A 25,404-nucleotide genomic window follows, 5' to 3' on the forward strand; every position below is an offset into this window, starting at 1 on the left:
TCCCATCCTGCATTGGTTTTGCTGTGATATGAAAGTCTGGAGATATATATATTTATGGGTATTTTTTTTTAGCAATATTTGGTTTAAATGACTGAAACAGCTCCAACAGATGAATCTTTTCTACATTGCTTCAGAAAAATGGGGAAAAAAAAAAAAAGAAAAAAGATCCCACCACTTCCATCCAGACACCCTGAAGGCTGTTATTTGCTATCAGATTGCTGGAAGTCTGCAATTTTTGGGCTCCTTTAGGCTATCTGACAGTCGGTGGATCCCCAGCAGTGGTGGTTACTGGTATTGCAAGCCAGCTCCAAGCGTTTCCAGTTCCTCCCTGTCTCTGGTGATTCAGTCCTTGCCAGTTATCACTGTAGTGAGCCAATATAAACCACGAGCTGCCAAGGAAGAGTACAAATGTGTACACACTTCAGAGCTATCCTGAATTTCATGGATTTCTCCATTTTCTAGAGTTCAATTCATTTGCAATGATCTAGTTCTGTTTTAACCTTTCTGGGGGCAGAGAGACTGAGGCACAGATGGTCCCAACTGCTCAGAAGAAGGAATTTAACCTGAACTTGTGGTTGGAGTTGTGTTTTATTGCTTTCCAGATATTTCCTGAGAGCAGGCACATTCTTATCTGAATAGCTGGGGCTTGGATAAAGTTAGTAAGATGACATTTGAGAAGATGGTCCCAAAGTCATTCCTTACAGGGGAGTAGCACAGGCTGTTTGAGCCTGTTTTAGCCCACTGGAAATGAGGGGAATTAATTGGGAAAACATTAAATAAATCAACCATGTAATGAAATAAACTTTAATTCCATTTAAGCTTTCTTCAGATGGCAGATGTAAGGGCCTGATTTCCATCTGGAATTTATAAACCCGTGTTTGATGTGAGATGTGGTGAATACTGTGTGAAGGACTTGTGTTTTTACTGCTGGAATGCTTTTGCTTTGAATGGCATTTCCTTTCCCCTCAAAATGACTGCATGGAAACTTGAGGTAAGATAATATGTGCAAGTTCAAATACAGCACATCACAATAAAATGCTGATGGCACTTGGACAAGTTTCTGTTAGTATTATCTTATTTAAAAGAACTTCTGATTGCTCTTGTGTTTAGAACAATAGATCTTGGGAGACTTCCTGTAATGAGCAGTGAAAGGCAACTTTACTCTGAATCTTTTAGGGAGCTCCTGCAGTTTCTGAGAAAAGCAAAAACGGTGAATACTCACATGGAAGATCTCAAAGCAAAAATCACTTTTGCAAAAAGTGGCTTTCCAGAAGATTCAGATTGCAGTACTGATGGGGACAGTGATCCATCTAGGTGTGCTAAAACTTCAAGCATAGCAAGAAGCCAAAATGCCTTTTGGAACAGGAAAAGAACAAATCAGCACATCTGAAAGAGCTGAATCTTAATGATAGGCTTTTGTTAGTGCTTATTTTAGCCCTGTGATTTCTATGCAACTTTATTTAATGTCACCTTGTTACCAATGTCTAGTACTTCAGTGAGCACTAAGTTCCTCTCCTAGAAGTCTCTAACTGAAGTGAGCTGGAAGCTCTCAGCATCTTCTGAGTGATAACTTCAGAGGTGTTTCTCAAATATTGAAATTCTAATGAGAAGTGATGCATTACACTGTGATGCAGAGGGAACTCAGGACAGTCCTGATAGGGATACCGTGACTTACACATTGTAAGGAGGGGTCTTGTGTTGCAGTTAATTCTGCAATTTAACATCCTTAAGCCATGGAGTAACTCTGGCTCCTCTGGCCACAGAAGGAAAGACTTTTACATTTTGCATTGTCAACAGAGTTTCAAGAATTTTCAAACCAGTTGTGATAAATAACGTTCTGGTTTTATGTTAAATAGCCCTGGAATTTCAGAGATTTGCCCTCCATGTCTGTCATCAATCTCAGAAATGGCATCTGAGATTTTAATTGCTTGTACTGTGTTAAAAAAAAAAAAAGTGTGTGTGTGGATAAAGTTATGGAATTGAGTTATAAATTGAGTTATAGGCCCATTGCAGGCCTGTAGTTCTGCAATACATAAATAGTGTGATTTGGAGCAGTTCTGTGTTACCAGTTTCTCTGTCACTTGATATTTTTTTCCTCCAAACAAAGTGCCATCCTCTTCTGAATGACTTGGTTGCCAGATCTTTGGTAATGCTCTTCTCTGAACAAACATACTTTATTGCTGTCCCTGTATGCTGCTGCTGGTAACAGATTCTGTTTTCCATGCCATCCTTAATTGCATAAAACATGAGGTTACAGCATAGTTTTCACATGTAAGAGCGATTTGTTCTAAGAAATGCAATTACCAGTGAGCACAAAGGGCATCCATGAGCATCCTGGTTTGTGAAAGGTGTTTCAGGTGGGGTGATGCTGTGCAGGGTGTGAATCAGTGTCTGTGAGGCTTCCCTGGGGTGCTCGGGCTGGTTTGTGGCACGTTCAGTAACATCAGGAACCAGTCTGAGGTCCTGCTAAAGCACTGAGCATTTCAGCCGTGGAGGATTATCAAATTAAACATGTTCTGGTAATAAAAAATCCAGAATAAGAGGCTGATACCTCAGTTAGGACAGTTAAATGCTTTCAAGGGACCTTTTCTGCACCCAGCTTGATTGCTGTGGATGTTACAGGATGCTGCTTGAGGGTCAGTGCAGTTCCGTGTGTATGCAAATGTAAATAGAGCTCTGGCTGGCAGGGCAGGTTTGTACAGCAGCAGGGCTGCTGGGGGAGTGTGGGCAGGCTCTAATGTGACCAGTGGGCTGTAATGAAAAGTGGAATTTTCCTCTCTCTCAGGCAGGGCTGAAAGCTCTGCTGTCCCCAGCAACTGAATGGTGAACTGCTGAATGGCAGTTCATGTACCAGCACTCGGAGCTGGCTGTTGATCATTCCTCCTTTATTAGGAAACTCCTCATGCGTGACGGCATGGTCTGGTACTTAATGGGTGGCTGGGAATATGAGGGGAAAGAAGGGACAGCCCTTCAGTTTGCTCAGGATGTGTTCTTAATAAATTCTGCTTTTGTTTTCTTTTCAGACTTTGGTGTTAGTGCGTTCCTGGCCACTGGTGGTGACATTACCAGGAATAAAGTCAGGAAAACCTTTGTGGGCACACCTTGCTGGATGGCACCAGAAGTTATGGAACAGGTGAATTGGAATTCCCTGTTATCATCAATGACTATATTTATTTCTAACTAAGATGATAATTTGACTTCTGAAGGGTTTTCTTAAACACAGGATTTTCTTTGACTTGCCTATGGCAGCTAGACTCTTACTGGGGAATGTTAAGTGTTCAGTAGATTTTTGCCCCATTGCTTCTCTTCAGACCCCTGCCTAAGATGAGGATGAGACAGCTCAGTTGTTGCATAAAGAAGATTACCCTGCCCCTCCCTTTTGCATGAATGTGAGGTATAGTTTCACACATGGTAAATATGCCATACACAGCTCAGTAACGTGCTCTTCTGCATCTGCAAAAATAAGATTTGGGGTAGTTTGTTGTGATATGTCAGACTGGGGAGTTAATTCAGTCTAATAACATGCATTTGACTTCATTCAGCTTTTTAACTTCTCATGGCTTGTGAGTATCTAAATGCTGAGGAATGCTTGCATCTCCCCCTTCTTCCTCTGCTCTTTTGGCTCACTAAAAGATGTCATACTTCTTCCCCTTGCATGGAGAAATGCCACTTTTTGTCCTCCACTGCTTCTAGACTAAACTACAGAAGCTTTGTCTGTGTGACTTCTGGTGAAGGACACCTGGAAACTTCGTTTAATGTAAAATTGCTGCCCATTTCTTAGCAAGTTTCACAGAGAAAATTACACCACAGTCTTACCAAGGCATTTGCAGTAACTGTCGATGGCATTGATGTTCACTGCCATGAACATTCCGAAAATTATCCCTCATCCCCTTAAAATCAGTTTGTCAGAGGGCTGGGTTTCTGACAGGTGTGCTGAGCAGAATATAACTGGCTACAAATGAATTTCCATTTTTCTTTCCAAATTTTTAAACAAAAATATTTAAGGATTTGTTTTATTAAAGTAAATTCACCCTGATACTTTTCTCCTTGCTGTTGTTTGCAGTAAAATATTTTGAAGCTTGGGAGGATCTTGAATAAGACGCCCATGTATATCTGCATCTAAAATCAAATGCAGCTAAACACAAATGCATTAAAGTACATTTTTTCCAATATCTAAAACTCCCTGAGGAATGGAGATAATTTTGGAGTAGCTTAAATATATTATTGATGAAAAGCTTGTTCAATGTTTGTACTTTTCAGTGGCTCCCCATGGTGGGACTGAGGGGCCAGTGCATTCCAGCACTGCTGCAGCCTCCTCACAGTGCAGGTCTGACAGGGCAGGATAAAGCCACACTTCCCAAGTCAGGGTTATCTTTGCAAACTTGATTCTGAACTGCCTCACTGTCATATTCTTCTGGATTTTTTTATTTAATGCTGAGTTAAAATAAATAAAAATAGAGCATTTGGTATTTCTGAAGCTAGATCAGAGCTGGCCCTTGCTTTTTTGTCCTGTGTGTCGTGCCCAGGCCTCAGCAGATTGGCCAGGACCTAATGGGGCTGCTCCAGGCTCTTTGCAGCTGCAGTCCTCAGGACAAAAGGGAAAAATTCCTTAATGAGGGAGCTAAAAATGGGAAAGAAAGGTTTCAGTGACAAAGTGAGGGGTGGTTCCCCACAAATGTGTTTCCAAAAGAGGAGGTAAGTTTTTTATGGAGTGCAGTACCTGCACCAAGGCTGTGCACGTGTAACCAGTTGCAAATACCAAGTTAAAGCAGTAATTTAGTGGGATGCTGACGATGCTGATGTGAAATCCTTCAATGTCCATTAGATGATCTTGCTGCCTTCCAGCAGGTGTCACTCTGAGCCACTGGATCCAGCCGGGAAAAGGGACAGAGGGCTTTTCTGAGTTAGCCTTTCCCATGTAGATATTATCGACCCAATTCCATCTGGTTTACTTCAGCACTATTAAATTCCTTCAGAATGTTAATATTTGATTGCTTAACATTGTCTTTTAATGTATGGTCACTCGACAGATTTATGGCAAAAAAAAGGAGTTTATGAGAAAAATAAATGTTGTTGATACAAACTAACTGCAGGGTGGTGACTAATGTATTGGACAGATGTCAAGATGAACTACTGCAGACAGTTTTGAGCTTTTTAGCTTTCATTTGCAAGCAGGATTACGTGAAATAATGAAAAAAAACTTTGCACTAAACTGTTAAAATCTTGTCAGGAAATGGAGAGATGTACAGTGTATTGGTGTGCTGCAAGAGTAACTGTGAAAGATGGAGCTAAGAAATGCCCAAAAGTTATTCTCCAAACCTAAAAATAGTGTGAGGAGACAAAAAAAACTACCCTTACAGTGCATTTCTTCTTGTCCGGTGCTCTTTTAAATGTTACTAGATATCTGCTTGTTTATTTAACTGACTTAAAATCTGTTCAAAGCCATGGCATCCATAAACTGAGGCACTTCAAGAAACATTTCAGACTTTTAGGGCTCATGAAAATTGTGCTTACAGAGTGGAAGAAATCAGTGCAAGATATAAATTCCTGTCTCTATAACAAGTTTCAGTCCAACTCTAGTATTACATGACAAATAGTACAGGAGGGGTTTTTGTTAGTTTGCCAAGATTCGAGATCATCTTTAAGGTAGCTTGGGGAATGCTTTTGGCTGCATCACAAGGAGTGTCTTTCTGAAGCTTGTTAGGTTAGCTGAGCACAGTACCCCTGTTAGCTCTGCTCTGATGTAATTTTCATTTTTCCATGGTGTAGTGAGAAGAAACACAAACCATCCTAAGCAACCAAAATGCTTTGATTTTCAGAGCTGCTCTTGAAGTTAGTACATTATGTCTCTCCCCTGCAGCGGAGAAAGCAAGTGCCAAAATATTACCTAATGATAATGAGGAAATAACTGCTTTGGCATATGAAATATTTTTTCCTGTGCAGGAGGGGAAGTAAATGCTATAAATTTTCCTGAACAAGCCTGTGTTTAATGTCAAGTGCAGAAGCTACTGTTAATTAGTGGTGGGAAACATTAGTCTGCAGGCAGGAATGAGGGGCTTTTACTGGGCTGGTGTGTCGTGAAGTTCCAGGATGGAGCACATTTGCAGTCAGGTTGATTAAAAGTGTAGTGAGGCGAGTGTCCCAAGGGGTAGCAGTCCATTTATTAACTATGAGAGTTTTATTGCACTGTGTAATGACTCTCTTCTGTATCTGTGTGTAGAAGTCAGAGCCTGGGTTAGTCCAGTGCCCCTTTATGTTCTGCAGTGGAGTTTATGGCAGAGCAGTCCTGGTTGTACAGTGCACAGCCATGATTTTCACCAGACTGTGACTTCTACAACACCTCCTTGAAGGTATGAGGAGCTGGGGGGAGAGAAGGGAGAAAGGGTTGTTTCCATCTCTAAAGTGCTGGTCTTTCCAAATTTGTGGGGAAAGGGTGTGTGAAAGGGATGGGTGGTGTAGGACAGCAAGAGACACACGATAACATCCTCTAATATTTTTCAGGTCAGAGGATATGATTTCAAGGCAGACATCTGGAGCTTTGGGATCACTGCTATTGAACTGGCCACAGGAGCAGCTCCTTACCATAAATACCCGCCGATGAAGGTGAGCAGATCTCCAGATATTTGTGGAAGATAAGGGATCAGTGTGTTCTGTGGATGTTTTCAAGAATTTGGCTAGCATGTTGCACAGAAGAGTTTGTCCTCTCAACTTAGCACATTGCACAGAAGAGTTTGTCCTTTCAACCTGCACTTGTGGATCATGTTGTTCTTGAATATTGAGTCACCTTTTAAAAATACGCCCCTTCATCAGCATTATCTGAAACTGCAGTTTTTATTTAGATCCTGAGTCTCACCATTCTTAAGGAAAGTGCTGTGTGTTTTGAACCTCTGAAGTCAGCAGATGTTTTTAGGGTTATAAATGGTGATCCAGAATGCCTTATGGGCACCCAGTGACACTTGGCTAGCCATTCTTTTAGTTGCACTCATAATCCTTCCTAATGCCTGTCAGACATTCTCTTGATACCTCTCCTGTTACCAGTTATCTAAAAGAATGTTTAATTTTGTTTAACACTGACAATCCTGTCAATCACTGTTCCAGTTCAAAGTATGAAACTGTGGTATTGTCAACAATAGTATTTTATTAATGAAGAAAGAAATGTTCTTATTTAAACCATGACACACCAAAATTCTTTTTCAAATATCTTGAACCTTAGATCACCTATAAATTTGGCTAACTCTCTGTTTCATGACTCTTGAACCAGGAGCTGCTTCTAGCATGCTACTCTTTCAGGGAGAGGGTGCATCTCAAAGTTAAGAGTTGACACCCACCAGCTGTGGTCTGAAGCATCCTATCCTTCTACTGAGCTTTGAGATCTTTTTCCTTATCTCCTTTGTGATATCTGATGAGGCCTTGTCTTGATAACAAAACTTTAAACCCCTTTGGCCCATCCTCTTGAAGGCCACTTTGGTTCCCCTTCTGGGATGTGTGGTCCTTTGGCTCAAACACGAGCACGTGGAGAGCCTGTGCTACCCCCAAGGCTCGTGGTTAGAGCAGTGACCTGGGATATGAGGTCCTGGGATGTGTGGTCCTTTGGATCAAACACGAGCACATGGAGAGCCTGTGCTACCCCCAAGGCTCATGGTTAGAGCAGTGACCTGGGATATGAGGCCTGTGGGTGTCAAGTCCCTCCATTGCTGGCATTGGGGACAGTGATGTTTTACCCAGGCAGATAGTGATAGGACAAAGGAGAGTGGCTGTAAAATGAAAGAGGAGAGATTTAGATTAGATGTGAGTAAGGAATTCTTTACTGTGAGGGTGATTAGGCACTGGAACATGTTACCCAGAGAAGCTGTGGATGCACCATCCCTGGAGGTGTTCAAGGCTAGGCTGGGTGGGAATTGGAGCAGCCTGGGCTAGTGGAAGGTGTCCCTGTGCATGGCAGGGGGATTGGAATTAAATGAGCTTTAAGGTCCCTTCCAACCCAAACCATTCAATGGGCAAACTCCCATTTTTTCAGTCTTACCTGCTGAAGTGCTGTGGAAGTTGGGTGTCACTTCTTCAGGGCCTGGGTGCATCCCCTCCCACACCACAGTCACAATGGCATTTGGAAATCCAGCTGCTCCTCACTCAGAACAGGCACATCCATGCCAAATGGATGGACTTTGCACAGGTTTAACTCTTGTAGAACAGAATTACTTTTAAGAATTGTCAGCTACGTGCAGGGACTGTTGAGAGGCTGAGTAGTTCAGAAATGCCATTAAATTTCCTACAACATCAGGGGCTGTGGCACAGCAAAGAGCAGCTCAGGGGAAAGTGCTGCTGGTTTAAGTGCTGCTGGTTTCATTGATATTTCCTTCTGGGCTTTGATTATTGGTAGCATTTTACAGCAGGTCTTGCAAATTTTACTTTAGTTTATTGTGGTTTGAATACCAACAGCACCTATTTAGTATCAACAGCACCTACTTAGTGCTGTCATATGCTGGACAGAATCGAGTGCCCAGTTCTGTGAGGTTTGGGTTCCAGAGATGCAGCCTGCAGGAAGACTTCTCTATTTTATGTATTGAATGTAATTTTATTGCACTGCAGATTAATTTTGTTATGCAGCAAAATTATTCATGCATTAAGTGACCCTTCAAAGAGTGGGGAAGAAAGCAGGGAATTCTGTCATGGGCTGTGTAATTTCAGCTAGATTGATGGGCTTTTGCTGCCCTAAGCAATGTAGCTGTTGAAAGCTATTTAAATGTGCTGTGTGCTGTTTCCTCTTCTAAAAATAGATATTCATCTGTATGTAGGTGACAAGTGGAAATGGAAATGAGTAATTTTCTTCCTTTCCTTCAGAATATTTAAGCGATGTGAGGGAAAGAACCAGTTTGGCTTGATAGCTGCTTATGTGAGGAATGTCTTCACCTGCTGTCACATTGGTACATGGAAGTGAACTCATGTATCTTTTTATGTTGCCCCTCTGTCTTTAATTTGATTTCTAGCTAAGAAATACCTCAGGGAGGTACATTGAATCAAAAGCTTTGCATGACTGCTCATCTTGAAAGAGGAAAACTGGTAGAAGTTCTGCCCTGCTTGTACTTTTAATCCCACAAAACATACCTGAAAACACATTCCAGCCTTGTGTTTGGCCCATGCACTGCAGGGTGGGCCAAGAGATGGGATGGAAAGCAGTAACTTAAATTGTTGGTCTTTGTTGTTTACACATCCTTGTTGACTCAGGTGCTTGATGAAAGCGCTTGTCTAAAATACATTTTCCCCAAGATCTGTCTCTGACAAAACCCAAGAAAGATCTCATTGACAATAGCAATAATTATTTCAGGTTTTAATGCTGACACTACAAAATGATCCTCCATCTTTGGAAACTGGTGTGCAAGATAAGGAGATGCTGAAGAAATATGGGAAATCATTTAGGAAGATGATTTCATCGTGCCTACAAAAAGACCCTGAAAAAAGGTAAGAATGGATCACACCAAAATAAATGAAAACAAACAAGCAAACAAAAAAAAAAACCCCTAACTCACAAACATCATTATGTTCCCTATTTTTTGAAGTTTGTATATGCTGTGTCCCTCCAACCTTTCAGTCACAGGGAACACAGCAATCTTGCTGTGTGGCAACGAATTCTCTGTCCTTATTTTTATGGATAAATGTCTGGTACTGTGCCTGGTCAGGGCACACATTTTCCATTTGGGTTAATGAGAGTGCATCCCAGTCCACTGCCTGGGTAGAGCCATTCTCCCTTGGCCACCTCCAGCAGGTGACTTCAGTTCATGTTTTGTTCCCAGTCAAAACTGCTTTGTGTTTACAAATCAGAAATTACAGGTTGGGCAATGTGTGTTTACTTGCAAAACTACATAAATAAACTTCTTAAAATTTAGCAGTGCAGAGAAGGCTTTCAGTGTAGTTTTGACTTGTTTAATTATATGTAATATTTGGTTTGGATGGGAAATCAGGAAAAACACTGACAAATTTTACCAACATGTTTTCATCCATACAGATTGCTTAAGTGACCTGATGACACTTTCAGCCTTCCTTGAACAGTATCTTGACTAGTCAGTGACGTAGGAAATATTACCAAGGGGATGGTGTGTGTGCTGTGCCATTTTTAAAAACCTCTTAGGTTGTTTTTTTTTTCCTCCTCAGTAAGCAGACTTAATTTTGGAAAGGAAAAAGTGCTTTCATAAAATAATAATAATGAAGACGTTTTTCAGTTCCCTCTTGTGTCAGATCCAGGAACACAGGCTTCTCACGCACTGTGCAATGAGTCTCTCTCTTCTAACAAGCATTACACTTGAAATGCATAATGAATCCAGTGGAGTGCTTGATAAAAGTTGATAGCTGTTTTTTTTTTTTCCAGCATGACATTTTTTCACCTTTCTAAAGCATATCCTACCCTTGCAGGTTAGGATGTGTGCTGATCGGGTTATATATAATCGCTGCATTGTGGCACACCCCTTCTCTCCTCAAGCACCTCTGACAGCCACTGGCATTGTCCTGACTATGGGAGCAGGAGGTTGGCATGTTGCACGGGAAGAGAATTTAGTGCAACTACTTTTTCATTGTTTTAGGGCCTCCCTTGCTCTGAGGTGGATGCCTTTTGTTGGAGTACTCTGTGATGAAATAAACGCCTTTGCAAGTCACTGATCAAACTCTGTTACTATTTAAGCACTGTTTGCAGTGTGGAAAATGCTGTAAGCTGCCACCTTCTCATGTAGGCTTGAGTCTTTAGCAAATTCCTCCTAAACCAACCAAGGGATGTCTCTCACTTTCCAGTATTTATTCTGAAGTCTGACTTAAAGGGGAAAATAGTTTTTATACTTGTTCGTGTTCTTTTAGACCAAGATTGATCATCCTGCCTGTGTTTAATAGAACTAATTACACACATTTAATCAGGTATCTCTAAAATAAATGTTACTTGCACAGGGTAAGTACTGCACTTCAGTGATTATTCTGTGATTTCCATTTTGAGCAAATGAGCAAATTTTTTCCTGTGATCATGTTGTTGTCTAAGAGTCTCAAGTTCAGCATCAAAATGGGAGCAAATTCTCCCCATCAGTCCCAAGTTATTCATTGCTTTTGAACAGAATAGGCCTTGTTCAGAATACACTGAGTAATTTAAAAGATTGCTGGTGTAAAATTTACTTGGAATACATTGATTTTAGGGGAATTATACAGGAGAAGCTGATGCCCTCACGAGATGCCAACAAGCTGCAGCAGCCTGGAAGACCGTTGGGTTGAAAGGGAGCATTTATAATTGTCTTTTCTACATCTGTTTTTATTGACAGACCAACAGCAGCAGAACTCCTAAGACACAAATTTTTCACAAAAGCAAAGGTAAGAAAACAGTTCCTAAACTGATTTGTGCAGAGGCTGTGGAAAGGACTTTTCAGAAGCACGATAGGTGTGGGTGACAGCTTTACTGGCAGAAGTGTGGGCTCTTTCATTTGGAGCCAGCAGAGCTGAGTGAATTGAATGGGTCATTGTGAAGGAGCAGAAGAAAATCTCCCTTCTGTATCTCCTGTGTATGCTGTTGTTAACAGAAATTATCTAGGAATTCTTGAGCATTTAAATGTCTTCAAGTGCCTTTTGGGTTTGTCCTTCCTTTGTAATGGTGCCATCCTGGCTGCCTGTCCAGCCATAAAGGTCTCTGCTGCAGTGAGTGTAACTTAGATTTTAGTAAACTCTCAATCACTCTGTGTGCAAGGGGCTGAATGAGGCCCACTGTGCAAGAGCTACCTAAAGATATTTCACCCTGTGTTGCCTTATGGAAAGTGAAGGTCCTGTGATACAAACCAGTGGGAAACTCCCATTTCTAGCCTTGGAGTGAAGTGCCAGCAAGCATTATGTAATTACTGCCTGGAGATGAGTGCATCTGCAATGTGCAAGGTCTTACTGCGGGAGACAGACAGCAGTAGCACAGGGCAGGATTTGCATTTCCATGAGCATGGGGAATGTTTTCTGTTTGCTTTTTTTTTTTTTGTGATCAAAGTGCACAGGATTTATAGCAGAATACAGATTAAAATGTCAAAAAAAGACTGCATACTTGGCATAGCACAGCAGCATCACCAATTAATCAGAGTAATTTTCAACTCCCAGATTAAGATGCTTAAATGGAATTGGCCACGCTAGGTATCTGGACAGGAGCTGGATGCCCTGTTAAAGCTGACAGGAATCTTTACAGGTACAACCCAGGGAAAGTTGCACTTCCTCTTCATAAGGAGAAGCACAGGGGCAAGTGCTGATCTCTTTGGTGAACAGTGACTGGACCCAAGGGAATGGCCTGAAGCTGTGTCAGGGGATGTTCAGTTTGGATATTAGGGAAAGGTTCTTCCCCCGGAGGGTGGTGGGGCACTGCACAGGCTCCCCAGGAAATGGTCATGACTTCAAGGCTGCCAAAGCTCCAGGAGCATTGTATAACACTCTCAGGTGGGATTGTTGGGGCGTCCTATGCAGGGCCGGGAGCTGGATTCGATCCTTGTGGGTTCCTTCTGACTCAGGGTATTGTGTGATTTGATAATTCTATGGACCAGGGAAGTCTGGAGGGTGATCCAGTTAATGAAATGCAGAAGTTTGCTTTAGGGCAGGTTTAATTGATGTCTGAGCTCTTGACAGTATATACTGGGGTTTCATTGTCCATCGTGGGATTTTAGGCAGCTGATTAGTCTGCATCTGTATGCTGGATGCACACTTGGTGTCCAAAGTGACAAGATGGTTTACACATTGCTGACCTTTCTCCATTTGGTTCTGCGAGTTCTGGTTCATGTTACACTTCATTGTGTGTTAAATCTCCTTCGTGCTTTCGTTAAGCTGCTGGAGACATATTAGCATGGGTGGTGATAGAAAATTAACATTATTGTAAATGAGGCACTGCTTAACCACCCAGCATCTGGAGTGCAAACGTGTGCCAGTTCACACTTGGGGTTAAATTACTGTCACACATCAGCCACTGCCAAACTGACAGCTGGAGCTTGAGGGCTGAAGAGTGCAGCTTCTATACATCTATATTGAGTCATAAATTTAAATACCATCTAGGTTATGTAAAAGAATGGTTTGATAATACTGGGAGCCACTTATCAGGAATGACATTGTGTCTTGAGACTCTCCATCCTGCCTGCAAGCAACCATCCTGGGGGAGTTCTGGGAGCTCTGCGTGGGCAGGGACAGCAGAGCTTTCCAATTGCACTGGTGTGGTGTGGAATACCCAGCCAAATGCCAGAATGCTGGCCTGGACTGCCCTGCTTCCCCTGCTGCCACAAGTCTGGCCCCACCGTTCAGCAGTGAGAAAATTGTATTCTCAGGAGCCCACATTGGCCAGTCTGGAGCAGCTTGCTGAAGAGGAAGTGTAATGCAATAAAGCATCATAGCAGTTCCCCAGTATTCAGTCTGTTGTGATCACTGCATTTACTTCCTGTCTAAACAAAAATGATGTACATTTTTTCAGCCACTTTAAATCTTGCTGTCCCAGTTTCTGTTTGCTCCAGCACAGAGGGATTCCTACATCCCAACCTGTCTGAGGTTTGCCTTTGACAGTTGGACAGGCATAAATTTAGGAGTAAGATAAAGCAAAGGGGTTGAATCCAGGTGGTGTAGTAGCTGCAAATGGAAGAATGCCAAATGCCTCAGCAGGGTACCAGATACTGCAGTATATTATGTGTATTTCCAAATAAATCAGAATAATATCCAGCTCCTCAGTTGTTAATTCCATGTCACTTTGCATAAGGAGAGTGCCACTGCTAACTGAAAAGGTATTTAGGATGAAACACCACATACTGCAGCCCAAAGCAGGGGAGTGGTTAATATCCTTGGGGGAGTAGGGATGAAACATGTAAACCACTTTCTGCTAGAAACAACTTAACAGTTACTTTATCAGAGACAGTGAAGGCATCAAAGGATGTTGTCAGCAATGCAAATGTTTGCTATTTTTTTTCTTTGCAGAATAAAGAGTTTTTACAAGAGAAGATGTTGCAGAGAGCACCAACAATCACTGAAAGATCCAAAAAGGTACTGAAAACCTCCTGGGCTCTTGCTGTTACAGTTGTACTATTTTTTGTGCTTGTATTCACATTTTTAATAATAACTACTCAGTACAGCTTTTTCTAGGTAGAGCTATTCATTTCAATAAAATAATCAGACACCATGGCAGGTGATGGAACCTGAAGATGTTCTGGTGCTATTTCTTCTAAAATCAACTGTAGAAGCTGTTTGCTTGAGATGTAAATTCTGTGTTCTTGTGCTGGGCAGGTCCGGAGAGTCCCAGGCTCCAGTGGGCGTCTTCATAAGACTGAAGATGGTGGCTGGGAATGGAGTGATGATGAGCTTGATGAAGAAAGTGAGGAAGGCAGAGCAGCAATTTCACAGCTCAGGGTGGGTCCTCAAACTCCACTGTCTCTGTTTTGTTGTCCAACTGTGGTAGGTCTAAAAATATTTGGGGAGCACATGGCCTTAAGCATGATACACTGCAAGCTGTAATCCCTTCCCTCGAGTTGGGAGCTGCAGCAAAGAAAGCGGACTGAAGGTTGAAGAAATTGTATTGATCTTTTCTGTCACTCTGGTGGGGCACAGCTGGTCTCATTCAGAGATGTTCAGTATAATTGGAAATGTTAATGCAGACAGCCTGCTCCCAGCTCAGCATACTAATACACTGCAGCTAAGATATTCCCTTTAAGGGTGCTGACTGGTTGAGATGCTTTCTTCGTGAAGTGTTAGGAGAGGTTTTATCCTACTGCCCTCTCCAGGATGGAGCTGAAATCAATAGGGCCTGTTCTTATGGCTGATTCCTGAAGCATGCAGGGCCTGGTTCTTCCCCCACCCCAGTTACACTGAAATCCATTAATCCTGGTAGAAAACCTCACAGCATCCCTGAAGTCACAGGAGGGATTAGTCTTGTCCTTGAAAATCCTCAAGAAAACACCACTTTCCCCTCTCCAAACACATATACAAACCCCCCAACAACTCAGAGGAGTAATGTGTAATGATCAGCTAAAAGATTACAATGAATTTTCAGGCTGTCTTCCCCCAGCAGTCACCTGTGTGGGTTTTGACTGTAATGGTTTGCCTGGTCTCTTTTCACTACAGCAGGTGGCTGGAATTGGACTGTGTTTTAATCATCCTGTAATTGCATTAGTGAGACAGTGAAGGATGTTTAGAGGAAGCTTTTCAGTATGAAAGGGAAAAAAGCAGTATTGGTTTGAAGCATTTATCCCTTTCCAACTTCTCTCATTTCTCTTTCATTAGTCTGGTGTCTGTTGCTGTTGTGAATAGACACTTTAATACTAAATGCAAGATTTTGCATCTTTTCAGCATGTAATGAAATGCTTAGGTTTTTAAAAGCCATTTGATACAGTAAATGCATTATTTGTGATAGCAACTCTTGTGACTTCTTAAAGAGCTTATTGTGTCCAGCTTCTTATTATACATGATCAAGGAAAATCTCTTGGTACCAGGTAGCTACTACTGAAATTCTTTGATGAATAAGCTGTAAGATATAAGCTGAATTCTTCTAAATTCCTTTTGTAGGCTAGAATACCATCAATTTTCAGAGGCAATATTGTAAAAGACCCTAATTCTGTTCCAGAGGTTATTTAGAACTTGTTGTATCTTGTCTCAAAGCTCAGGCTGCCATGACTTAACACTGTTTACTTGTTTTGAACAGTACTTACTTGTTTCATTCCTCTTAGGCAGGAAAAAGCAGATTGACACACATGTTTACAAGCTCCTTTTCAAGACAGTTTTTTCTTGATGCTTTGATGTATTTTCCTTGTACTGCTGCCTGTCCTGATCACTCTTATTTGTGCTGTGCTTGGCCCTTACTTGTAAGTCTCCCATTCAGCAAAGCTTTAGGAAGGATTTTGGAGTAGTAGGTCTTAATTCAGTTACCTCCCTGTAGATGTATATTATCATTTTGGAGGCACCCCATGTGTAACACAGGACTCTGGGACATCTGCATGTTCCAGGATGTCAGGAAGGGCACTCTGGAACCTCAGACCTCTCTACATGTCTGCCTGGGTACTTGAATTTGATTCCTTTTCAAGAAATCCTAAGACTTATTTCCAAACTGCCAATTTTTTGAATGAATACAGTGGTGTTATTGAGGATTAGTGTTTTCCCTGTGTTTTTGGTCATATTTCAAACACTTGGTATAAATTCTACCTGTCTGTAAATCCCTCTGCAATTTTAACCAAGTTGTTGGGTAGAATAACTTGTGTTAACTAGGTGGCACTTTTTTTCCTGCCCCTTGCAGGGGGGATGGAATAGAGGATTTTTAAAGGTCCTTTCCAACCTAAAACAATTTGTGATTCTGTGATTCTGTCTGTACCTGCATTTTACTGCAGTAAAAGTAAAAGGAGGCCCTGCAGATTGACTTAATGTGCTAAAATACTGAAGTATTAACCTGCATAAAATCATCTACATAAATGGAAAGTGTTGATATTTTTTTACTTGTTTCCACTTCACAGAAAAAATAGGGTGAATTTAATATGCACAAACATATATTTTACAAGTCTCTTCCTAGGACTGCACCTGAAAGCAGGCAAATATTTATTATACCCAAAGCCAGAAATATCTCTTCAATTCACTGAATATGGTGACTTGCTGGGTCAACATTACCTTTTGGATATAAAGACCTTCTGAACTTCCTCTCTGCATTTAAAACCTTGAATTCAAATTAAAGCAGTTGTGCTCTGTGGCCTTTTAAATTGTGCACTTTTTGTTACCTGATAAATCTGTGCAGTGGTGAGTTGTGTGGTCACATTTCATTGCTTACTCACATCATCTTTGATTACACAAGCAGAAATTAGTTAGAACTAATCTCCAAAGTCATCCTATTTGTGCCTTAGGTAAATGTTTTTTAGTGTTTGTCCTGTTTTCTTTCTGTCCATGTGTTTAATAGAATCATAGATTTGTTAAGGTTGGAAAAGACCTCCAGGATTATTGAGTCCCACTGATAGCCCAGAGCCACTGTGTTCACCACTAACCCTGTTCCAAGGGCCACCTCTTCATATTTTCTGAGCACCTCTAGAGGTGGTGACTCTACCACTTCTCTGGGCACCCTTTCAGTAAAGAAATCTTTCCTAATACCCAATCCAAACCTCCCCTGGTGCAACCTGAAGCCATTTCTTCTTTTCACTTGTTACCTGGGAAAAGAGCCTGATCCCCACCTGGCTGTGCCCTCCTGTCATGGAATGGTGGGGAGTGAGGAGGTCTCCCCTGAGCCTCCTTTCCTCCAGGCTGAGCCCCCCTTGCCTCTCTCAGCTGCTCCTGGGGCTCCAGAGCCATTCCCAGCTCTGTTGCCCCTCTCTAGACTTGCTCCAGCCCCTCTATGTCCTCCTGGTAGTGAGGGGCCCAAAACTGAACACAGCACTAAAGGTGGCTCAGCAGTGCTGAGTACAAGGGACAATCCCTGCCCTGATCCTGCTGGCCACACTGTTCCTGATGCAGGCCAGGTGCCATTGGCCTTCTTGGCCACCTGGGCACTTGCTGGCTCATACTCAGCTGGCTCTCACCACTTCTGTTGGTCATTTATCTGGATCAGTTGTCAGCTGAGGGGCAGGGCCAGTGTTTCCATGCTCATCTGTACTGTCCTTAGCACACTGATCTTTCCTTTTATGTCATTCCTTGAGGCATCCAGGTACTCTTGGATATGAGCTTTGTTCCCAGAAGAGCACTGCAGCAGCTGTGGCCTGCAGACATGGAGCAGGGCTATTTCTCTGGGAGCAATGCCGTGTTTTTCATCCCACCTGGTAACTGTTAAGTGAAGGCTGAGCACACTGAGATGGATTTCAGGCTTTACCTTTCTGGCTGTGTGACTTTTTCCCTGACACTGCCTACACATAGTCATGTTGAGGGAAGTGTTCCTTCTTCCCCTGTCCAGAGGCCTTTTTGAAACTTGCTGTTCTGAGTGCAAGACTCCTTAACTTTTTCTCACCAGAAGCCTCTGAGTCATATGTTACAAATTGCTCTGATCTGCACTCATTAAGGCAATGGTCTCTATTAGTGGAGAAATTCTCAGAGTAGGGGCCTGATGAGCCTTAATGTTGTGCTGTCCTGCTCGTACTGTCCAAACAGCAACCTGTTGGACCATTATGTGGAGAAGGAACAGGGTTTTTTTATTCCCAGCATGGACCAAACCATCCCACCTATCTCCACTAATTGGACTTGTTGGAAGTCAAAGTTGCAGGCTCTCTTAATTGCAGGGCTTTCCAGAAATACTTGGCAATTCCTCCCTGCCTACGTGAAACAGCTGCTGCAGTGTTATCTTTGTTTTACTGATAAGCAAAAATCGGTCACGTTGCTTTGCCTGCACTTTCCCCATTGTTCCCAGGTCTCTTCATTTCACTGCTGAGTGTACACCCACCTGCCAGTTCTCTGCTTTCTCTCACAAAGAGCACAGCAGAATGCAGGGTCCAAGGCAGGGGAAGCAGGCCAGGGATTTCCTTCTAAAAAGCAGCACAAGCAAGGCTGATTCCTCCCTCCCACCCTACAAAGGTTCTGTATGTTTGAAGCAAGTTGGCTTGGAAACTACTTCCCTAAGTAAGTGAAGGGTACTTATTTTCTAGCAGAATTCTGCCAGGCAGATCTGTGTTTATCTTTTTCTGCCAGACTTGAGTAGCTTAAAATAGATTTTCCCATCTTGATGCTTAAGGGATTTGATCCAGTCTGAGTGATCTTCAAGAGTCCTGGATTTTGCTTATGAGTAACAGTGATAGCAACTTTGGGTACTGTGTGCCACTGTGGAAATAATCACTGCAGGGTCTGAAATGGGGCTGTGTTTCTGGGTGTTACAATGTGACAACAAATTGTGTGGCTTCCCTTTTATCATGCAGCTTAATACACATGTGTAACTTCAAACAATTAGGTAGGCTTCTCATGTTCAGTATGGTTCTGACAAGTCCTCCTAGTCAGTAAGCTTCACTGTGGTCTAGGCAATGACATCTTTTTCTCTGTTTTTTAGTCTCCCAGAGTGAAAGAACCTGTACAGAATTCCGAGGTAAGTTATAATTGCAAATGGCTTCTTGAAAAGATGACTCCTAGTTATTGCTGTTGTTTCAAGGAACGTGCTTTATTAGCCTTTGAAAGCAATATTGTGTGAAGTAGAAGCCAGTATCTAGCTGAGCTCTGTTTGAAGAGCTTCCTATGAAAGGAATCCTTGGCTGTGTAGTGCCAAGAGCTCTTCTTGAGGTAAGTTTGTTCTATGTCTTGTCAGCTTGCTGTGGCAAAAGTCTGTTTGTTGCAAGGTAATGAATTGGTCACAGGAAAAATCTAAGCAAAACAACTGTCTTCTCAATTCCTCCTTAAAAAAAACCCCAAACGACACAAACCCAACAGAACACAACTTTAGGATGTCTGGTTTGCATTGTCTAATTCTCTGGTTTGGAACCTGTGCTCAGAACTGTGAAAGAATTCTGTAGTAGTATTTGATAGCAAATACAGCTTCAGTTGCAATTTATCATCTTTCTTCAGTTCTGAACTGTTTCTTACCTTAGGAATATTAGTATGTCTCATCTTTCAGTGATAGGGACAGCTTATCTGCCAGAGACTGTGCTATGTCTGTCTTTTCCCTACCTGTGTTCAAAGATAAACAGAGCTGTCTCCTAGAAATTAGTCTTGGGTTGGGCTGTCCTGTTCTTCCTTTATTTGTTTCCAAGAAGTGTTTATAAAGGGAGATTTTGAGAAAGACTACAGTTCTGGCACTGCAATTTGACATAAATTCTGAATTCAAGAAAAAGCTGAAAACCAGAATCCCTTTGGGATGAATTTTCCCATTGGAAGTCTCCTGTCCAGGTTTCCAGCATTGAAGGTGATTTATATTTCCTACAACCCGCCAGAGTAAGTTGGAGGGCACACTGAAATGCCATCAAGTTGACAGTTCTTTGGCTCCCGTGCCAAAATTGGTTTCTCTGTACTGAATAACAAGAGGTAAAAAAGAGATTAAATTTCCATTTAGCTCTTTTTCCCCACCCTTCAATTAATTTCATATGGGTCTTTTTTGTTTGCTTGGTGGGGTTTGTTTTTGCAAGAGACTAAAGTAAAGTCCAGTCCTAAATTGTCTCTAGTGTGATTTGAAGAGCTCTAAATTCACTTTCCGTTGACGCCCAAATTACTCTGACATTTGCTTGGTGAAGGGCTCAGTTGTCAATAGTTATCTCACTGCTTTGCTGGGCTTTGTTCTCTGAAAGGAGCTCCAAGCCAAAGCAGGGCTCCTCTGCTCTGAAGGCATGGCTACTTGGAAATACAAGTAGGACTCGGATTCCAGGAAAGAGGGAGACTGAAGGATAGGGTGCTCTCATCCCAGCTGGATAAATCTATGTACATGCAGCCTTGCCACAGAGTGTAATTTTTGTCTAAGATCCACAGCCATGCTGATATCTTGGTTTACTGGTGAGAAAAGCTTGCAAATGTCAGGACAGAATGGGTCCCTGGACATAAGGACACATTAAAGCCCTGAACACCAACTTGGGATCAGCATTAATGTCCTGGAAGCCTGGGAATGCTCTTGGCACTGAACTTCTCTAAGTGATTTATGTGGCAGACAAGCACTTCTGGGAAAGCTGGTGCTTGAATCAGAACTCTTGAGTTCCTTTTGTCACTAAAACTCCTTTTTGCTTGCAGCTGTTTCCATCAGCAGAGCCTCCAGGTCCTTCACTCAATGCTCCAGCACAGGCACCTACTGAACTACCTCAGGCTGCAGGACAAGCACCTGCACAACCTCCAACTGCTGTACCTCCACCCAGCCAGGCTCCTCCAGCAGCAGCAGCAGCCCCAGCAGCAGCCCCAGCAGCAGCCCAGGTAAGAGCAGCCACCCTTCCTGCCTGCTTTCAGGTTTGCCCTTACCTGTTCAATTCCAGATTTGCCAGAACAGTCTGAAACAGTGGAAGTTTGACATATTATTGGAAACATTCAAATAGCTTTGATACTTCAATCAACCCCCTTCACATCTCTTTAAAAAGGCCAGTATTTAATATTTTAATTTTATGCAGCAGTTGAAACACCAGCAGCAGTGAAGGCTGGAGCAGTGTTGGTGTCAGTGACACTTGGGATATGCTCTAGCAGAAGATCTGCCACTAGGGCCCAATATCTTATTTATTGGTAGCTTGTCCTAAGCTGAACTTCATGAACTTGTGTCTCAGTGTATTCTCTATAGCTCTTAGTGTCCATATGCTCTTTTTTATAGCTCTGCATATGTTCTTCCTCACAGCTCTCTGTGTCAGTGTGTTATTCTTTATGGCTCTCCTCTGGTTCTTGTTGCTCAGTGGTTACTGTTTTGCAGAGCTCTGGGCTCCTCCATGAACCCTTGTTTGTTTTCACTGACCTGGTGGTTTTCAGCCTCAACAGAAACCAGGTTGTGATCAGAAGCCTTGAGCTGCATTGCTGGGCCAAAAGCACGTGGGAGTAAAATGCTAGTTTTAAACAAAGTGTTATTTTCCTTTTCTCTTGTGAAAAAACAAGTAATCTAGATAAAAAACACTTGGTCAAGACTTCTATGCTTAAATTATCAGCCTGGTGGTGTGTCTGTCTTGTTCCTGCAGGTCTAAAACCCTTGCCTCAGCATGGGCAGCACAGGTGGCTGACCCCTCTCTGTTTTATTTGGGTTTTTTTGGTGGAGATTGAATAACACTTAGCTCTGTACTGGGAATATCACTAGTGCTCTAACAAGTGCAGGGCAACTCCTGGATCAGCCCTACTGGAAATCTGCTGCTATCCAATATGAAATGAGTTGATTACATGTTCCAACAGTTACTCAGAAGTAATTTAGAATTGAAAATAGGCAGCTATAAAATTGCTGCTAGATGCTCTTAAAGTCTTTGATTTCATGGGAAAAAAAAAGGTAACTGAGAGTACATGCTAATCTGCCATTTCAATTTTTTTCCTGATACAATTGTATCAGGTTTTTAAATCAGATGTTTGTGGCAGGGATTAAAACACAGGAGGTCTTGAGGCTGTCATGAATATCCAAAAACTTTAAGTTTTAATGCAAAGCAAGCAATCTTGTTGTATTTAGCACTTCTGAAGACTCCTGGCATATTGGCATTTCTCAAAGTTGTGCAGCTTTTACTCTTTCCAAGGCAATTGCAGAGACCCTCCTGTTGAAGTGTGAAGTTTTCCTGGTTCATTGATCTGTCATCTTTCTCACTGTAGTTCTATGATTCCAATGATGAGTCAAACTTTTACTTGTATCTACAGTAGATCAAGGTTATCTCTAGTTTTAAAACCAGAGGAAGGTATTTTTAACCTGCCCTAAAATGTGTAATTCTATTGCAGGCCCCACCTCCAGCCCCTGCTGCAGCTCCGGTACAGGAAGATGTGAGAGTCCCCATCAACCTTGTATTAAGGTTAAGGTAAGGACACAAAACAGACCTGTCCTGTTAACATGAGCCTTTGTAGAGAGGCCCACCGGCACTCTTCTGTGCCTTTTAATTAATAGGGGGGAGGTTAAGTGTGTGTCAGCTTGGATTTTGTCTGCTCTTTTCAAACTGTGACCTGGAAAAGCAGTTTATCACATCCTCTTTGGTTTGGCAAAACCTGTATTGAAAGAGATATTTGTGTAAACATTGCTAAACTCTCATGGAGTGGGAAAGAGAAACTAGCTGGGTTCCTTATAAAGATTCAGGGATCCAGGGGTTCTGGCCTTGTGCTGGTCCATCTTAATCTTCATGCACAACTTCAGACTTCAGCCAGTTCTGAGAGTGAAGAGCTTTTACCCAGTTCAGGGAGTGGATTCTGGTCTGTGCCACTGGAAACAGGCAGAAAAAAGAATCTTTCTATGCTCATTACACACACTGCTGTTCCTCATTAAAAGAACCTGCCTCTCATCTCTGGAGGCATCCTGGTTGTTAGTGGGCATTGAAGTGGGGATTCTGAGCATCACTTCCATAATGTGTGTGCATCTGCAGCCAGTGAGCGCTTCCCTGCTCTGAAACGTGCTCCAAGGATATCTCTGCTGAGGGATATGAGTTGTTGAGACAGTGGAACAGCATGGCCTTGTAGCAGAGAGGTGGCACTCACCTATCCTGGACTGGCCCAGGCTCTGTCATGCTGGGAGGCAGACTGTGCTGCTTCCACATGCACATCCAAGGGATGAGATTCTGCCTGCCTTTGAGGGGGTAGAATGCAATGAATTCACAGACTGATTATTCAATGGCAGCACTCTCTTTTGGGAACCTATCATGCCATGAAATGGTCTCTTTTATATAAAGTTCTCTTCTTTCCACAGGAATTCAAATAAAGAGCTCCATGATATTCGGTTTGAATTCACCCCAGGGAAAGGTGAGCTGGTGGGAAATTCCAGTGTGTGAAGGGGAAGTTTTGTGTTTGATGTTCTGCTGTTGTGTGAGTGTCTGTCCACAGTGCCTTCCTAAAGGGCTTGTTGTGGTTGGGCTTGGAGCACTGCTGTAAAACTCATGGATATGACTAAAGCGCAGCCCTCCAGTGAATTCCAGTGAATTCACAGCATCTGGTGTGCACCCTGTCTTTTGTAAAGGGCACTTCTGCTATTTGGTTTGTACAAACTCCTTTAGTTTTCTGTGTGGTGCCTTTTCTGTGTGGTGCCTGTGTGCTCCTTTAGTTTTCTGTGTGGTGCCTTCACCAGCTGGATTTCTGCTCTGTGGTGATGGCTCTTGGGTTTTTCCCCAACAGATACTGCAGATGGTGTGTCTCAGGAGCTCATTTCAGCAGGTCTTGTTGATGGCAGAGATCTGGTAATAGGTAATTACAAATGATTTTTTCTGCTCTAACCATTTCAGTCATTTTTTGCATGTTAAAAATGACCTGATTAGTGGGTGATAGGAAAATTTCCTCTGGCCTTGATTCTCTACCCCAGTGGTCCTGCACAACTGCTGTCAATTCTGGTGACAGTTCTGTGCCAACATGTAGGCAACCCCCAGTTCACAAGAAGATGATTTAATTGGTAACATTGTGAAACAAATGTTCCTTGTAATGCAGAATGAAGTCTAATTGATGCATTAGCCAAATCATTGTCATCTGACAGAGATGCATCATCAAACTGCTGCACAAGCCTGTCCTGCTCACAGGTCCTGTGCAAGAGGGCTCTGGGACTGGAATCAGCCAGGCTTTTTGGCTTTAATTAAGGCTGGGGAAGGAAGTGTGAGTTGCACGTGCTGGGGCAGCAGCAGAAGTTGCATGGGGGGAACAGCTGCCTCAAACAGCAATTTGCTAAATAAATGTATCCTTCTGTGCAGCAGGTGAGACTTTTAAACTGTCAGCACTGCCTGTGTATTCCAACTGCAGCAAGCAAAGCTGTTCCTTGTACACAGGAACAGCTGCTAGTGCAAAATTACCTGAATTTCCAGATGCAGTTGGGCATTTATTACTATTGATCCCATCACATCCTGGGAAAAATAACTACCTCTGAAAGAGTAATGTGGTAACAATAGGAGCATTTTCGCAGTTCAAAGCTTTAGGTTTAAGTAGACTGAGTCCAATTGAGACCTAAACCTTTCCTTATCAGTGTAAAAATTCAAAGTTTGTTAAGTAATAGAAAGAGGACTAATGAGTTTGGTATGTTTTTCTCCAGCCTGTCCTAATATTTGCCCATTTTCTTTGTGTCTGTGTGTGATTTCAGTTGCAGCTAATTTGCAGAAAATTGTGGAAGAGCCCCAGGCAAACAGATCCATCACTTTCAGACTGGTATTTATTCCTGTTCCCTAATTGATCAAGTTGTCCCTTGCAAGGAGAAGGCATTGCATGTAGATGTTTACTGCAGGCATCTGATGTATGCACTCTAAATCCTCCCTTCTTTCCTAAAGCTTCTTACGGGTTGTATAACTGTAGGCACTGCAGTCTCCCTGCTTGTATCCTCTGAGCAGCACCTGGGATAAATAAGCATGAGATGGTGTGCTAATTAATGTATGTAAATGTTGCAGAGGGGTTTTTTGGGGCTTGGGATGTGCATTTGCAGAAATATTTCAAGGCAGGTGGATGGGCTAAGAATTGCCACAGATTCCTTTTTTGGAGGAAGAGAATGAGGGAGGGTCCAGATACATTGTTGCTGGAGGAGGAAATGGGCAAGTGAAGAAGAAAAAAAGAAAATAAGTGTGGTGGGACAAAGAAGAGAGCCAAAACTGGGAGTAGAGCTGGTGAATCTTTCAGAGGTAGTGAAATTCAGGGGGAGTTACAGTGGCAAAGCAAAGGCTTAACCAGGTTATTGGGAGTAAAGCATTAAGTGCTCTTATTTACTCTTCTGTAAGGAGTTTTCACTTGTTTTACCCCAGTTACTGCACATATAATGTCTAGTTGGAGCAGACATTGGCAAAACTTCAGTCCCAGCCCTTCATACCTTAAAAAAAAAAAAAAAAAAGGCAAAAATACAAAAGCACTCAATTTTAACTTTGGGTAGTGCAAGCTGCTGAATACAGTGCAAAGCTGTCCTGTGCCTGCTTTCTCCCC

The 25,404-nt window shown here is 42.4% G+C and overlaps 1 protein-coding gene across 1 annotated transcript in view; it reads left to right on the forward strand.

Annotated features, from left to right (window-relative positions):
* OXSR1 (oxidative stress responsive kinase 1) overlaps positions 1-25,404 on the forward strand; it is an 87,913-nt gene that overhangs the window by 59,771 nt on the left and 2,738 nt on the right. Inside the window, exons 6-17 of the mRNA XM_038124607.1 lie at positions 3,024-3,133; positions 6,502-6,603; positions 9,323-9,456; positions 11,289-11,337; positions 13,939-14,004; positions 14,245-14,367; positions 18,953-18,988; positions 20,611-20,787; positions 22,261-22,337; positions 23,213-23,265; positions 23,635-23,703; positions 24,581-24,645. Coding sequence (XP_037980535.1) covers positions 3,024-3,133; positions 6,502-6,603; positions 9,323-9,456; positions 11,289-11,337; positions 13,939-14,004; positions 14,245-14,367; positions 18,953-18,988; positions 20,611-20,787; positions 22,261-22,337; positions 23,213-23,265; positions 23,635-23,703; positions 24,581-24,645 — 1,061 coding nt within the window. The remainder of the gene's footprint in view (positions 1-3,023; positions 3,134-6,501; positions 6,604-9,322; positions 9,457-11,288; positions 11,338-13,938; positions 14,005-14,244; positions 14,368-18,952; positions 18,989-20,610; positions 20,788-22,260; positions 22,338-23,212; positions 23,266-23,634; positions 23,704-24,580; positions 24,646-25,404) is intronic.

The sequence above is a fragment of the Motacilla alba genome, chromosome 2 (genome assembly GCF_015832195.1).
Source record: "Motacilla alba alba isolate MOTALB_02 chromosome 2, Motacilla_alba_V1.0_pri, whole genome shotgun sequence".
NCBI lineage: Eukaryota > Metazoa > Chordata > Aves > Passeriformes > Motacillidae > Motacilla > Motacilla alba.